This window comes from Falco punctatus (genome assembly GCF_963210335.1).
Source record: "Falco punctatus genome assembly, chromosome: 8".
In the NCBI taxonomy this organism is placed as follows: domain Eukaryota; kingdom Metazoa; phylum Chordata; class Aves; order Falconiformes; family Falconidae; genus Falco; species Falco punctatus.
In genome coordinates, this window is record NC_137588.1 from 42,406,728 (window position 1) to 42,422,725 (window position 15,998).

Here is a 15,998-nt window from a genome sequence, read left to right on the forward strand (position 1 = left end):
CGGGGGGCGTTGTGCGGGGAGGCATTACGCGGGGGGGGCATTACGCAGGGGGCGTTGCGCGGGGCGGAGCACGGGGGGGGGGCGTTGCGCGGGGGGCGTTGCGCGGGGCGGAGCTCGGGGCGGAGCGCGGGGCGTGCTCCGCCCTGCCCGGGGCCGCGCCGCCCCTGCCGGCGGCTCCGCGTGGGTGGCGGCCGCGCAGAGCGGTGCCTCCGCGCCCGCAGAGCGGCGGGGCCGGGGCGCGGGGCTGTGCGGGGCTGCGCGGGGCTGCGCGGAGCATGTCGGCGCTGCGGCGGAAGTTGGGGGACGAGTACCAGGTGGTGAGCACCTCGGCCAGCGGCGGGGGGCTGCCCCCCCCCCGGGCCGCCCCGCGGGGGAAGCGGCAGCGCTTCGTGGATAAGAACGGGCGCTGCAACGTGCAGCACGGGAACCTGGGCGGGGAGACCAGCCGGTACCTCTCAGACCTCTTCACCACTCTGGTGGACCTCAAGTGGCGCTGGAACCTCTTCATCTTCATCCTCACCTACACGGTGGCCTGGCTCTTCATGGCTTCCATGTGGTGGGTCATCGCCTACATGCGGGGCGACCTCAACAAGGCGCACGATGACAGCTACACCCCCTGCGTGGCCAACGTCTACAACTTCCCCTCTGCCTTCCTCTTCTTTATAGAGACTGAGGCCACCATCGGCTACGGGTACCGCTACATCACAGACAAATGCCCCGAAGGCATCATCCTCTTCCTCTTCCAGTCCATCCTGGGCTCCATCGTGGATGCCTTCCTCATCGGCTGCATGTTCATCAAGATGTCCCAGCCCAAGAAGAGGGCTGAGACCCTGATGTTCAGCGAGCACGCCGCCATCTCCATGCGGGACGGCAAGCTCACCCTCATGTTCCGGGTGGGCAACCTCCGCAACAGCCACATGGTCTCAGCGCAGATCCGCTGCAAGCTGCTCAAAGTAAGTGCAGAGCTGGGCCCCCCCCGAGCGCCCTCTTGGCTGGGGAGGGCTTTACCGCCCCTGGCCCCTGGCCCACTGGGGTTGCCCGCATCCCCCCGGGCTCAGCCCTCAGGCACCACGTTTGCCCTTGGCCACCCGATTTCCCGCAGCCTTGCAGGGTAACGGGCACGTTCAGGACAGGGTTTACACGCGTATTTATATACCCCTATAAAGGGGCAGGTTTGGCTGACAAGTCGCAGCTTTGTAGCTGGAGCCCCTCGGAGCGTGCTGGCTGCTCGCCTGGCATGTTGCTGCGCTTCGGGGTGACAGTGAGGCCGCTCAGGCAGAACTTTATTTATGTGGTGCATGAACTTGACGGAAGGCAGGATGCTGGGGTTAGACCTTTAAAAATGGTGCTGGTGGCCCTGTAGGGCTTTGGGAAAGTGGGTGTTTATTTGAGGCTTGCTACAAGGGCTGCGTATGTGCTGGGGAGGTGAAATGAGGGTGGAGTGGGTGGAAGGGGATGGCTCGGGTGGTGTTTGACACATGCAGAGCATCCTGCATCTTTCCATGGCTGGCGGGGAATGTGGGTGCCCTGCCCTCAAGGTGGAGCACCTTGGGGGATGGGTGTGGCCTGTCCTCAGGGTGGGTGCTGCGCAAGGTATGTGGGTGCCTTGCCCTTGGGGTGGGCGCTCTGCAGGGGATGGGGGCACCTTGCCCTTGGGGTGGGCACTCTGCAGGGGATGGGGGTACCTTGCCCTTGGGGTGGGCGCTCTGCAGGGGATGGGGGTACCTTGCCCTTGGGCTGGGTGCTTTGCAGGGGATGGGGGTGCCCTGCTCTCAGGGTGGGTGCCCTGCCCTTGGGGTGGGTGCTCCACTGGGGATATGGGTGTCCTGCCCCCAGGGCAGGTGCTGTGCAAGGTATGTGTGTGCCCAGCCCTCGGGGTGGGTGCTCTGCAGAGGATGGGGGTGCGCTGCCCTTAGGCTGGGTGCTCTGCAGGGGATGGAGGTGCTCTGCCCTTGGGGTGAGTGCTCTGCAGAGGCAGGCAGGGTCCTCCTGCCAGGGGGGCGCCTCACTTGGAGGGCTGCCCTGCTTTTTCCCCCCTCCCCTGGCTTCCTCCCGTGGAGGGATGCTCATCCCCTGCCTGCTGCGCCCAGATCCAGTGAAGCACAAATGCATTTTGCTTCAAGGCTTCTGAAGTTGCCGTGTTTTGGCCCAAATACATGTTTCTGATTGGGGATTTGCAGGCAGGATCGTTGCTGCGTTCGGTGAGGGCTGCAGAACCCCCACGGCCCCCTGAATCATGAGTCCGTGGCCGAAAGGAGGGGTCGTGCTTGCACTTGACAAGCTGGGGGGAAGAGGAATGTAAAGAACCTCCATAATTTCACTTGTCTCCTTCCTGCCGTGCCTGGATGATCGCTGTATCTGGGGACTTACGTCGACGAAGGTGCAGCTGACCTGGAGACATCTGTTCCTGGTCTTTGCTTTTTGAATAATCGGCTGGAATCTCAGTTACGCTTTTCCCTGATAGGAGCTATCCCTGGTTGTTTCCTCCTGTCAGAAGTTTAGATGGGTAAATTGAATGACGTGTAATTAGTCTGGTAAGTAATCATCCAGTCTTTAGGGGGCACCACGGTGACCCCTCCATCTGCCTTGTGGGAGGAGGCCATCCTGACTAGGGAGAGTCATATTTAACGTAGCTCTTTAATAGCATTAAAGAATCAGATTTTGTCATTTCCATTACAAATTTTGAAAATAGCTTTTTGTATCCAGAGATGCCACGGGGGATTTTGAAAAGTTGGAGCTAAAAACTTAGTGTGGCTACAAAAAATTTCCTGAATATTAAATATGCGAAAGAGTGGCTTCACAGCCATCATTTCTTCTGCTTTTGCGAAAGCAGTGCTGGAGTTGGAGGGGTGAAGGTTTTGCAACTGTTTTAAAAATAGCAAGAAACGGAGAGGAGCCCAGGGAGCCCTGCCACAGCAGCGGCTCGGAGCAAGCTGGCCTCACATTGTGGGCTTCGTTTGTCATCGCAAAAGGCCATCCGTGAGGCACGGCAGCGGCGTGGGTACCGGCACTGGTGGCCATGGTGGCGCACCGTGCTGCGGGCATCCCTTGCCTGCCAGGCTGAGGGGCTGCCCAGCCCCAGCAGCTCTGTGCAGGGGCAGCGACAAATGCAGAGGGGGAGGCAGGAGAGTAATAAAGGGCTAAAATGTGGCTTTTCTATGGATGCAGTTATAGCTGGCTCTGCGCATCCCCTACCAAACATCTCTGTGCGGTGCATCCTTTTGCTGCTGGGGGGGAGCAGTGCTTGGCCAGGCCACAAAAAGAAGGCGAAAAAGGAGAAAGAGAGAAGAGAAAAGGGGGGAAGGAAAGAGGAGGGGGGGAGGAAAAAAGAGGGAGGAAATAAAGGAAAAAGGAAGGAGGAAAAAAAAGGAAAAGGGGGGGGGGGGAAGAAAGAACACCCTCCCCTTCACCCCCCCAGTTGCAGCAGGAAGAGCAGTCTCTCTTCCAGGGGGTGCTGCCACAGGCAGACAGTCTTTCTGACTTGCAGGAGCATGAGTGTGGGGTCCCGAGGGGGGTGATTGCTGCTTCAGTGTCTCTGCTTTGCTTTGCATATAACCTTTACTGCAGTTTTATTGCAAAACTAGGAGGGTAGAGTTAATTACTGGGCTGCTCACAGATTTTTCTTGTGAAATGCTACTTTTTTAGTAAGAGGTCATTCTACTTGTAAAACCTATGTGAAGTTGGAAATCCCGATACAGTGGGGTTTTTTGTTTGTTTTCTTTTGTTTGTTTGCTGTTTTTTTTTCCCCTAGTAGGCTTAGATCATACTGGAGAAAAGAATCGAAAGCCTTAGAAGTGGCAAGTTAGTGCAAATACTCGTTCACTGTAAGACTTTTAATGAATCTCCAAGATTGGAAAGAACTTGAATGAAACTTAGAAGCCCTGGACTGTTCTCCCTTACGTTACACTTGAGTCAAAAGAGTTACTCAAGGTCATTTCTTTTGATAAATGTATTGGCTCGAATAGCAAAATAGTCAGTCGTGTGAGTTCTTGCACCCTGCCTTGGGTTGATACTGCCTATACCTCGGGGGTAGTTGTAAAACAGTATTTGGTTTGTCTGTAACATTTTTGCTCTCATTCTTTATCTCGGCTCCCTCGGAGCAGAAGCGATCCCACATTGTGTATGACTTCAGAGCTGAATATTCTAACACCTGATTTTTTTACTGCAGCTGTAAAATAGGTTTTTTTTTGTGGCGGAGGTGCTAGATTCCTCGGGAATCCCAGGAGCTCCAGGGTGGGTGGTGGTAGTGTGAGGGTGCCATGGGGGTGGGAGGAAGGTCCCCCCCAGTGGCACAGCAGTGGTTACAGCTCGCGGGCACCCAGGCAGCAGCCTGCCTGCTTTAAACCTTTTCTCCCCATCATTTTCTTTCCACCCCTGTCTGTAGTTCATGCCTGTTTCTCTGGTCTTTGCTGTGTCCCTCAAGTGCTGCGTTGTCTTTGTCTTTCACTCTTTTTCATCACTATTTCATCTGTTAAGATGGCCATTATTTAGGACTTTTTTTTCAAAATAATAGTTTATCCCTGCTTCTTCCTCCTCTCCTGTGCATCGATGGGGGGGGTTGGCTGGTTGGCTTGGACTGGGATTTTGGGACAAGTATGGCTGGATGGTCCTTGGGAAGCATCCATGGAGTAGCGCCACGTAAAGCCAAACATTTCGGACGGCAGTGGTGGTAGCTGAGGACCTAAATAAAGGAGCCAGAGGGGAGAAGTAGCAACGATTTTACAACCAGACCTTTAAAGGGCTTCTCCAAACCATTTGCGTTCATAACAATTGCGTGCAATTCCGAATTGCATTTTGGTGGGTCCGATCCAGGGCCACTGTGTTCCTCTGTCCCAAAGCCAAGCTGAGGGCACAGGTCTGGGTGTCCCCAGTGCGACTGTTTCACCCAGAACCGGGCCAGCCTTTGCCTTCCCTGTGGGTACAACAATATTGTAGGGGTGTGAGATGTCTGATGGGAGCAGTTTCCTCCCCAGAGCTGCTCCTTGCCCTGCTTACGGGTGTTACTTGGTGCTTGCTTTGTGTTCTTGTCTTTTTATTGGAAAGTAGACTTCTCTCTAAAGAAAGAACAAACAAAACCCTGCAGGCAGGGTATTTATGCAGATGTGCTCTAGATGTTTGTTGGCTCTGATGTCTTTAGCTAAAACTGCATGGCGTATGCTAGGATGGGGGTAGCAGAGGCAGGTGTGATAAATCTGAATTTTCACACACAAAAGTAAAGCACAACCTCTTAGCCATAACTTCAGGGCAGTGAAACACATGATTGTTTGTTGGGATTAGATCTCCTTCAAATCCAGACACCATTCAGGGAAAATTTTAAAAATAGAAACCAAATTCTAAGAGAGGTGCATAATCCGTTTTTGCTCTGTCTGCTGCCTTTTGCTTTTAGGCTCCTGACTGTGGGGGTCTCGGCTGGAGCTGCACCGCCACACCCTTGCTGGGGGCTGTCCCATGCCATGGGGGCACCTGCCATCCTCCCACCTCTGCAGTGGCCACTGTGGGGCTTTTCTATGGTTGGCATGGGACTGGTTTTCTCTGGGAGCTGCTGGTGTCACTGGTAGGAACACTGATGGTCTGGAGGTAACAGCTGTGCTGGTCCCTGCCCGACAGGGCATCCACCTCCCCGCAATTACACACATAGCGTGGCAGATCTGAATAACAACACAAATGGAAACAGAGGAAAAGTTTATCCTGCAAGCGTAATTGTGCTCCCATTTAAAAAAAAAAACAAAAATCCCATTTCAAGTCAGTACTGTGGCTTAAGATGGGAAGTTTCACATCAGCTCAAAATGTCGGGGATGATGGAAATGCATCTCAGGTGGTGTTTTAATGTTTGGGTTTGGCTGTGTGTGGTGACTACAACAGTTCGTAAAACTTATTTTTAAAATTTCAATAGCAAATAATGGAAAATTCTGTAATAAAAGTAATGACCAGGAAGGGCTATAATGTTCTCTTCGTGCCTATTCATAACAGAGGGAGAAGCAGTAAAAGCCGGAGAGAGGGCGTTGGGGCAGGGCTGTGCTGGTTACAGGGCTCCTGGAGGACTAGGGATGCGAAGCGTGGCTTGCAGCAAGGTGCCGGAGCGCTGAATTTGAGGTTTCAGCTCCAGACGTGACTTTATAGACTTGTTAGGTAGCTCTTTAGTTGGGGTTCCTAGTGTCTTAGCAGGCAGCATCCCCTTCCCTGGGCTTGTTTTATCAAAAAGGCGGTGATCTAAAAACTTCCATGGAGACCTGTGTGCTCAGCTGACACGGGGCTGACGTTAGCTGTCGTTAGTGGGTGGTGGGGAACGCTCTCCTAACGGGAGGAGCCGGCAGTTCGTCTAACTGCAGCCTCTTCCCATGAGGAGCTCGTGGAGGGTCCCTCGTAAGAGGGGCCGCAGCTGTGAGCCCTCAGCTGTGGTTGCTGTGGCAGCGTGGGTTTTGTGAGGTTTGGGGTGTCTTGAGGGATGATGTCCCCTCGTTTGGGCACACTGCTCTGGGCATGCTGGTTGTACAAGGGGTGATGCGCAGCGCTGGGTGAAGGGCGGACTGGATGTGCGCCTGCTTTGTCTTCTCCTGGTGGGTGATGCTGTGGGGCAGTGCCTGAGCCATCATCCGTGTCGGTGGCCAGCGTTTCTCCAGGGCTTCTGTGTGGTGAGCTACGATTGCAGTAAGATGTGTAGTAGAAATGGTTCAGCCCTGCTCTGCATGGCCAGGCGGGCTTTCCCCCCGTTCCATGGCCATGTGGCTGGCCCAAGGGTTTGCCCCCTGTGACGGGTGGTGCCGGGCACTGGGAGGGATGCGGGGTGCTGTTGGGTGCCTCGGTGATGGCTGCTCCAGTGTCACCTCTCTCTCTGTCTCTCTCCGCGCTGCCCATCCAGTCCCGCCAGACCCCAGAGGGTGAGTTCCTCCCGCTCGATCAGCTGGAGCTGGATGTGGGCTTCAGCACAGGGGCCGACCAGCTTTTCCTCGTGTCGCCGCTCACCATCTGCCACGTGATCGACGCCAAGAGCCCCTTCTATGACCTCTCCCAGCGCAGCATGCAAACGGAGCAGTTTGAGATTGTCGTCATCCTGGAGGGCATCGTGGAGACGACGGGTGAGTAGAGAAAGCAAATGCTGCATGAAGCAGATGTCACCCCACAGGTCTTTCCGTCCACGTTTGAAAAATAGGGTGCTTCAGCTTGCCGTTTAACCCGACGAGGCGGTCACATTTTGCAAATGCTTCGAGACAGCCGAAGTCGTGTTTTCCTACAAAGGGGAAGTGTTTGAGGGATTTTTGGTAATGTGTCTGTTACCAAGGTGATATACTTCGGTGCTCCCGGCAAGGCGGAGAAACCTCCGTCGTGGCTGCCGCCGTGGCTTAGTGGTGCGGGGATGCTGCGGCAGGGTCGGGTGTGCTGCGTGCCCTGCTGCATCGCCCGGCATCACCCAGCCTGGCCCAAGGTAGATGCTCCCTCAGCCAGCGAGCGCCTCGCTTTGCTTCCCCAGCCGCTGCCTAACATGGGGGAGCACTTAGCAGGGATACTCAGAATATCTTTCATTTTTTTTTTTTTCAGTCCATATGCTGCTGTCCTGGTGTTGCTGCGCTGTGCTGCTTTTCTAGCACAGGAGGCCACCTCCAAGAGGCTCAGGCTGCGGTATTTCAGTAACTCCGCGTGGTACTCGGGGAAGCTGGGGCTAGCAGGGGTGAATCATCCAGGCTCTCCAAGAGAAACTCCCTGATATTTCAAGGAAAACTCCCTCCTATTAGCGTAGCTGGGTCATGTAAAGATTGCAGGGCTGACATGCAGACCAGAGGACTCCAGGTGTTTTTTTCCTAGCAGAGCTGTTTCAAAACACAAAAGATTGAAGAAAAGGCATTTTGTAAATAACTCATTAGAATTTTAAAACAAAGTGGTGTGCTTGTATACTTTTGAGTTTATTTTCTTACATATTTCAGGCTTAGAAATTATACATGGAACAAAAAAAAACCCCAAACAACCAACCAAAGAGATTTTCTGGAACTGTAAAGCCGAACTCATATAAGCTTGCAAATTTTGTGACCTAGTTAGATGAGATGAGATGGATATTGGGTAAAATAGGGCAAAATGTGCTCTATCTTGATGAAACAGGGAGGGATGAAAGGGTTTTAAAGTAAAAAAAAAATCTTCAAAAATGTGACTAAATGAGAGAGGAGGAGAGTATAGAGCTGGAGGGCAGCTGGACTGGAGGAGAACCAGTATCTGTGATGGCAAGAGCATGTAAATACAAAGATGGAGGTGCTGCAGGTGGTGTTGAGGAGGCAAATTTTGCCTTGCTTTGTGGCAAACACTGGGGGTCAATTGTAAGCTGCAGCACTTCTTCACTGATGGTTTCCATTAGGTAATTTTATTTGAGCCTGGCTCAAGAGAGGAAAAGAACAGATGTGAGAACAGGGCAATCTCACCTAAAGGATGTCCTTTTTGTTTGTTGAAGAGAGGAGGTGTGCACACTTAGGTTTACAACTTGCAGAAGGTCAGGACCCATCCTCTCTATCCTCTATATATCTATATATAGAGATCTCTCTCTCTCTGTCAAAGGTGCTCTCCCAGCAGATTCTATATTACTGTTTCTGTCCCCAACATCATTCACCTTAAAGCCAAAACACAGCTGGCAGGACTGAGATCTGGCTCTGGGAACATATGTTTCCCTGCGTACACGGGTGGGTGCGATTCGGGTTTATGAATGCATTATATTTCAAGAAAAATGGGAAACGTTTCTTAGGGGTTACATACCTCTGCTAAGGTAAAAAATTCAGAGGTAGTTTTCTGAGAAGTTGGGTGTCACGCTGCGAAGAGTGACTGCTGGAGCAGGGCTGGCTGACAGGCAGGGGACATCAACCTCAGCGTGGATTGTACGGGTTACGCAGAAGAGGTTTCTTCTCCTTGTGGGAACAATGTGTTGCAGAAATCTTCCACTTAAGCTATCTTAACTTACGGTTTACATCTGACAGTGACAGTCACCCCAGAACAGAAGTAACAATTTGAAGGGGATTATTAGAAATATTATAATTTGCAGCTTGCTCTGCTGGATGTTTTGTAGACAAAATGGATAGGAGACTTGGTCTGTGCCTCCTTCCTCCTTGGTGTAAGACAGTTTCTTGCCCTCGCTGTAGTGTGTCCGTGGTGTCAGAAATGCAGTACAAGTCTGAAATGTCTGTTGGCATGGAAAAAACAGAAATAACTTGCAGTTCTTTGGAAACCAGGGTGCTATTTTTGGTTTGGTGTAAAAATGATGCTCGTTTTGTTTTTTTTATTTTATTTTATTTTTAATTTTTTTTGCCTTGGATATTCAGTGAATAGGTCATACATTTGAAAAGGTTTTTCCAATTGATCTCGGTTGCGTGTGGCTGGAGAGAGAGCAGTGATGGTACTGGTGGGTCTCACAGGGGCTGGGCAAGCCCCATCGGTCTGCATGTGGTTCAGGAGAGTCCTGCAGATGATGGATATGTAGCCTGCAGGGTGTAGGTTGGAGGAAGATTAAATAAACTGCGGTTGATTTGCCAATGAGCCGAAGTTACAGCTGAAAGCGTTTGAAACAGAGACTGACTTGTACTGAATGGGAGAGAGAGTTAGGGTTTCTCTTTGTGTCTGGTCCTATCGAGGTCAGAGCCAGGGCTGGATGGAGGGGGAGGCTGGGTTAGGCGTGGGGTGGCTCGTGCTGCCAGCATCAGCCCAGCTGGTAGCTTGGGCGGTGCTCCTGCTTCCAGCCCTTCCAGCTTCCCACTCGCTGTGGAAGTCCCTTCTGATGGCTGCCGTCTTAGACCTCGGCTGCGTTGCCTTATTATTTGAGTTTTGAAGTGCAATCACAATATTCTGCTAATCCTACTGGGAGCGGTATTTAATTTAATTATGAGTGAAACCTGTGCAGATAGGACAGCAGCCTCCGGAGAGCAAGTCTTTTCTACAGTCCTGTTCTTATGATGGGTTTCTTTTGCGTCCCAGGAGTAAAATAGGTGTCGACTGCAGAGTGAAGAACTCTTTCAACCCTTTACCGTTGAACCCGTTACCCTCCTATCAATTACTACATGAAAAAAAGTCATCATCATTTTGTATCAATGAATTGAAATGGAATTGGATTTTGAAACACAGAAGGCTAGATTTCAATACTAGAACACAGTGAAGGTGGATGAATTTGTACAGTGGCATTTGGTTTCTTTCCAAAGGCAAGAGGACCAAAAGCCAAACTGAAGTTGGGTAGGGATGCGTGTCCTCTGCCGTGCCGAAGCAGTGACGGCTGCGTCCTGGTGCTGTGGCAGGACAGGGCAGCGTTCTCTGTTAGGGCATCTTCTGGCAGATCCTGCCTGGGTACTGTTTCTTGGGTTTAAAATTGAATTCCAGCTCTAATGTTTCCCTATGAAGATAGTTAATTTCACTCAGATGTCTTCAGCAGTTTCAGGAGACAGTTTCCCCCCACCCTAGATGTGCTGCTTGGCTTCTGTGCCGCGTCTCCTGACCTGACAACCAGTTCAGGGGATCTGATGAAATTGCATGGCTTCTGCACGTAGGCGTTAAGTAACCTTATAATACAGCCAGTTTTCTAAAGCTGATGTGGGTTTTTCTGTTTTGGCTTTTTTTTTTGGTAAAATTGACTTGAACAGCATCAATTCCGTGGCTATAGGTTGTTTTCTTCCCTGCCCCAGAAATGCAGAGCGGAGGAGCTGCAGTTTGCTCCCCACTGCCACATCCTGCAGCGTGCAACAGCCGAGCAGCCCCTGCCTGGGCTCTGCACGAGGGTCCTACCCCTGATCTTTGCTAGTGGTAATTTGTAGCATATTTAATAGAAAAAAGCTTTGATATTCATCAAAGTTCTTCAACTCACAGAGTTTAAAGGGGGAGCTAGGGCTTTCAGCCTACACTCCTGGTTGCTTTTTCAAGGAAATTATTTTCGGTGTGAAAAGTGCTGTGGAACTGCACTCAGCCCTACAGCATCCTTCATAAAAAGCCGAGTTGCTCACGCGTTTTCTGGGCCCTATGGACATGTACGTGCTGGCCCCGCTGCCAAGAATTAGACGGCAAGTGAATAATAATAAATAAGAGAGACATTTATTTCATGGTGTCCTCTTAGCACTTCTTTTCTTTTGTTTGTACTGACGTGGCAGAAACAGCCTTTGGTCTGGAACTGAAGGAGGCAGAACTACCTGTAAAAAAACAAATGCGGACTTCTGGTTCAAGAAAAGAAAAATAAGAGAGAATTAAAGTCACTGGAAGGACCAACGGGGTGGATTCAGGGCTCTTGACATGTTTTGAAATGCTTCAACCTTGAACTGTTCTGTAAATCATGATTTCAAAATATATTTAGCAATACTGTCGCATTCCTGTGTTGACGTGTGATCGTATGGTGCCACAGGACATAGCGTCTGGGACGCGTGTCACGCCGCTTAGGTCAAGCCAGGAGAGCGCAATTCGAGGGTAAGTCGTTTGAAGGATCCTCTTTATTTTGCCATTTCCCGTGTTATTCTTGTCCCAGTCCTCAGCTGTCACCATGTGGTGCAGGCCAGGGTGACAGTGCCTTACAAATTGTAAAAGGTATTAGAAGGTACTGAGCGTTTCCCGCTCTAATATAGCCCTTGTATTTATAATAAATAGGGATTTAGGCGTCCTAATAGCATTTGGTTTGAGGCAGCTCTGTCTTTTGGTAGGGACTTAGAGCCTCTTGGTTTTCTCTAGCAGGTGCTTATGAAGATTTTTTTTTCTTTAACTTTGTTTTCTGCTTTAATCAGTTGACTTTTGATATGCAATGTTACCAAGGGATTTAGAGAATTAGTAAATATATACAATAAATTTTGTTTTGACTGTCTGCAGAGACAGTAAAGACTTTTTGGAGAAGTTTAATGAGTTGTTTAAACAGGATCTTCTTGCTTATAAATCCCACTTGGCTGATTAAAATCACCATTTCCGATGCCTTCTCTCATTAAATCATATAAAAATGATATCTCATAGATGCCTCCCAACTTGATTAAGTTAATTTACTGCCTTGTCACTGAAATTTTAATTTCTGAAAGTATAAACATTTCTTTATGCCTTCCTTACCCTTCTTAATTACAGCTTTTGGGTTGTTTAGATAACAACAGATGGGGAGTGGGAAGCAGCCCCTGTGCATCCCCAAGGGAAGGAAGCCAGGGTCTTCTGGCCCCTCCTGGACCTCCCTGGGGGGAGCCGGTCTCCCCTTCCCTTCCCAGAGGAGAGGTGTCTCTTTCCAGCCAGCCATTTCTTTTAGGAAACAGAAGCAAAACATCTCAGTGGACAGATTTATTTATTTTTTTTTTTTAGGAGGTCACGGGAGGGGGCATGGCCATGGATTCTTGGTGTAAGTATGGGTGGCTCTGGACCCTCTTCTCTACCTCCTGCATGACCTGTGGACTAAATGTCGTGCCTGGGGAGTGCTCCAGGGTCATCCCAACAGCAGAGCTCAGGAGCTTTCCCTGGGAATGCTGGAGGATGCTCAGCACCGGCTCTGGAGTTTGGTTTATTTCCCTTTTATTTTGGGGTTGGTTTTTTTTTTTTCCGGCGTGTCAGTCAGCAATGGGAGAGTTTCACAGCTGAGATGTTCAAATGGCTTTTCAGAATCCAAAGATCATTATGATTCATAAGGGTAATTGCTAAACTTTTAGGATTATTTTTTATATATATTCAACCCCTCCATTATTATGATAACATACAATTTTGAAGAACACTCAAAGCGTTTATTTTCAAAGCCTATTGTCCTGATTTCACATTATTGTGATGGAGAATTTTAAGCTCTGTTGTCAGCGAACCTTCTCGGTGGTGTTCATGGGACAACAAGTTTTGACTTTTACGCTGGCTTCCCCTTCTGGGGCTTTGCCTCTGCATGCGTTCAGGAGTACATCCCCTTTTACAATTGCTGCATTAGCCTGTGACGTACCGATAAGCTGCTGAAACGGCTAAAAAAATTAACAGCTAATAAGAACCTGAAACATACAGAAACCTGGCAGGAAGGGCATGTGGATCCTTTTTCAAAACTCATTAAATGTTATTTTGGAAACCTTTTAACATCATTTTCTGATTAAAGAAATCAAAAAGCCTGCCAGGCTTTTTAATTAAACAAATAAAGATGGAATCAAAGGCATATTCCACTGGTTTTACTTTAAAAAACATGAATAGCTTGAATCATGAAACTGTGGGCCTCCCCGGGAAGGTTTCTCTCAGAAACAGATACGTGGGAATGATTTCAGAACTGAAACAACTTGAGTGAACAAAGCAATGTAATACAGATCTGAAAACTAAAGTGGTTTAGACAATTTCTACAGCCAATTAAAAATGTCTTTCCTATGAGTTATTCTCAAGGTTGCTTAGCTTTAAAGAAACCCCAGTATGAATTTAGCAGCTTTAAAGGCAGAGCATACATTTGTTCGGGTTTTATCTTACCATTCAGATTTGGGTATTTTTGTGCAAAGTGTTGTGGGCAGAGGACAAGGACAGAAGAGAGGGGAAATACTCCAGAGTTCATGGAGGAGCTAACCAAAATCAAAGCATTGCATCACTTGATAGCTGGTAGACTTCATAAATTAAACCTGGTCCATCCCCTCACTCTCCTTCTTGCCTGTTTCAGAGTAGATTTTGTGGCCAGGTCTTGGTGTTCATAGGGTATCATCGATCTTGTTGAGCTGATGGGGCAGAAACTTGTGCAGAGAGGTAGAGCAAGGAGCTGGAGGTCCAGAGCAGAGGTTGTGCAGCGCTGTGACTGCTGGCGTCGCGCTGCCACAGATGGGTCCTTGCTCGCTCTGCGTCTGCCTGTCTGCATGAGCATGGCTGGAGGCCATCGCTAGCTTGGGTCTGGTGGAGTATGGATCTGCACGTGTGCTGTGGACCTGTTCGTCATAGGGTTTGGCAAAGGGTGAGGGAGTCCTTACCTTCTGCGTTGGTGGGAGGAGATGGGGGTCTTGGGGACCCCAAGCCAGCTTTCACTGAGGAGAACTCAGTGGCTGAATTTGCTTAGAAACCATGTCTCTGAACCACTTCTCTGCAAAATGTCACAGATTCGCAAATGGTTGAGGTTGGCAGGAGCCTCTGGAGGTCGTCTGGTCCAACCACCCTGCTCAAGCAGGGCCACCAGGACCCCTGGTTGCCCAGGACCATGTCTAGATGGCTTCTGAATATGTGCTGAGACATCAGGAAGGTGTGTTAGACGGGAAGGTGACAGGAAAAGAACAATTCAGCAGTTCTACATAATGAAAGTGGCTTTTTTTTTTCTTTTTTTTTTTTTCAGCATAACCTAAACATGACAAAATAGTTAATTTAAAAATCTTGTGGTCTTAACAGTGCAGCAAATCTTTTTCCAGTGCTTCCATTATATAAAATGTGTTAGTGGAAAAACCAATATTTGTTGGTCATGCAAGCAAAGACATTTGTCACTGTCAAAACATGGGTGTGCTGAGACTGGGACCTTCATCATCCAGCTTCCCTCTGCCCCTCCTGCAGCTGCAGCACAGCCAAGGGGCTGAGCTGGACCAAAAAAGAGGGGGGAAAAAAGTGGGGTTTAATCATAATGAAAAGATTTAAGGTTCTGGGAGAATGTAGCAAAAATGTACGTGTTTGGGTGCTGGTTCTAAGGAGGCACAACTGGGAGAGAAGGTTTGTGGTAACTCCATCCCTTAGGTAACTTGCAGCTGTTGTGTTTTGAGTAGCACATCCCTTCTCCTGAGTACAGCAGCAATTCACCAAGGTACTGAGTTTCACTGCAGAAAGCCTTCATGGCTCTTTCTCCTTTTCCCCCTTAGATCTCTTTGGAGATACAGCAGAGAAAAATGATAGTTGTTTTTAATCTGGAGCTCTGCAGAAGCTTTCCTTTCACCATATACAATCTGAATAACTGGTGATTCATCAGTAGTCATGTCTTTGCAAAAAATACTTGTTCACGCTTAATCAAACAGAATACATTCTCCTTGAACAAGCCTTCTTGTGCTGATCTTGTGCTGTGTGTGCTGGCACAGACGGACCTTGTACCATCAGTCTACATGTGTACTTCAGTTTTTTCCATGAATAAGTATTGGCGGTCTAAGCACAAGCTGGTAATCTCTGGGTGAGTGACACATGTGATCATCCAGAAAACTCAGGAGCACTAAAACCTGATCTCTGATACAAATCTGCACCATACCTCCAGGAAATTGAACATATCTCAGAAGAAAAATAGGCATACCCGGTTCCCCGCAAGCGTGCAAGCCGTGTCCCTTCTGCGGCTGGAGCCGCATGGGTTCGCTTGTGGAGGTGCTGGGGGCAGGATCTCCCTGCTGGGGTGGGGGGACAGCGTTAGCACACGCTGAGTCCTGGCAGGTCAGAGATGCTGGCTGGAAACGTGTGGAAATCAAAATGCTTGAGAATTTCTCATGGAGCAAATGCGCTGTGGCTGTGAGGGGTGTTGCTTTCTCGTGTTGCAGTGCTGGGCAGGGAATACTTCGCTCCTGTAAACCCACCAGCAGGCAGGAATGCGGAGATGCTACTTGCTAAATATAGACCCGAATTGCTCCTCTCTGAGAAATTCATGAGCAAATAAAAAAATTCTACAGTGCTCAGATTGTGCTCTTTCTCGCCTATTGTTTTCTCAGCTAATAAGCATAAATTGGAGGTCTTCATTTTATTCTTGTCCTCTTGTCATCACCGCCTCTCCTACTGAGTTGTATAAATGATTTACTGGTTTTTCATATTTCTGGACAGAAAAAAAGTTTTGGCTATAACAGCCCCAGGATTGGAGTCACAAGGATGCTGTTGTGGCTCTGCGAGAAGATGGGATTAAAGACCTGTTCAACTCATGTGCATGTACGGGTTGTGCTGGGATCTGAATTTGAGCCACCATGAATCTGATGGACATTTCATTTGCTGGGATCTGGAAGCAGGGCATGGCATAAGAAGGTTGCTGCCAAATATTTTGAACAAAGAATGAAAATACTCATCTGAAGATGGCTAATTTTTTCTTAATGCAGGAAACATTTTAACTGCTGGTGCAGTTTGAATGCCTGGTTTTGCCACGTCTGTATTTGCTA

General features: G+C 49.2%; 1 protein-coding gene across 1 annotated transcript in view; it reads left to right on the forward strand.

Annotated features, from left to right (window-relative positions):
• The first annotated feature begins 46 nt into the window (after positions 1-46).
• KCNJ3 (potassium inwardly rectifying channel subfamily J member 3) overlaps positions 47-15,998 on the forward strand; it is a 63,085-nt gene continuing 47,133 nt past the window's right edge. The window contains exons 1-2 of the mRNA XM_080398745.1: positions 47-953; positions 6,860-7,076. Of these exons, the coding sequence (XP_080254871.1) occupies positions 276-953; positions 6,860-7,076 (895 nt within the window). The 5' untranslated portion in view covers positions 47-275. The remainder of the gene's footprint in view (positions 954-6,859; positions 7,077-15,998) is intronic.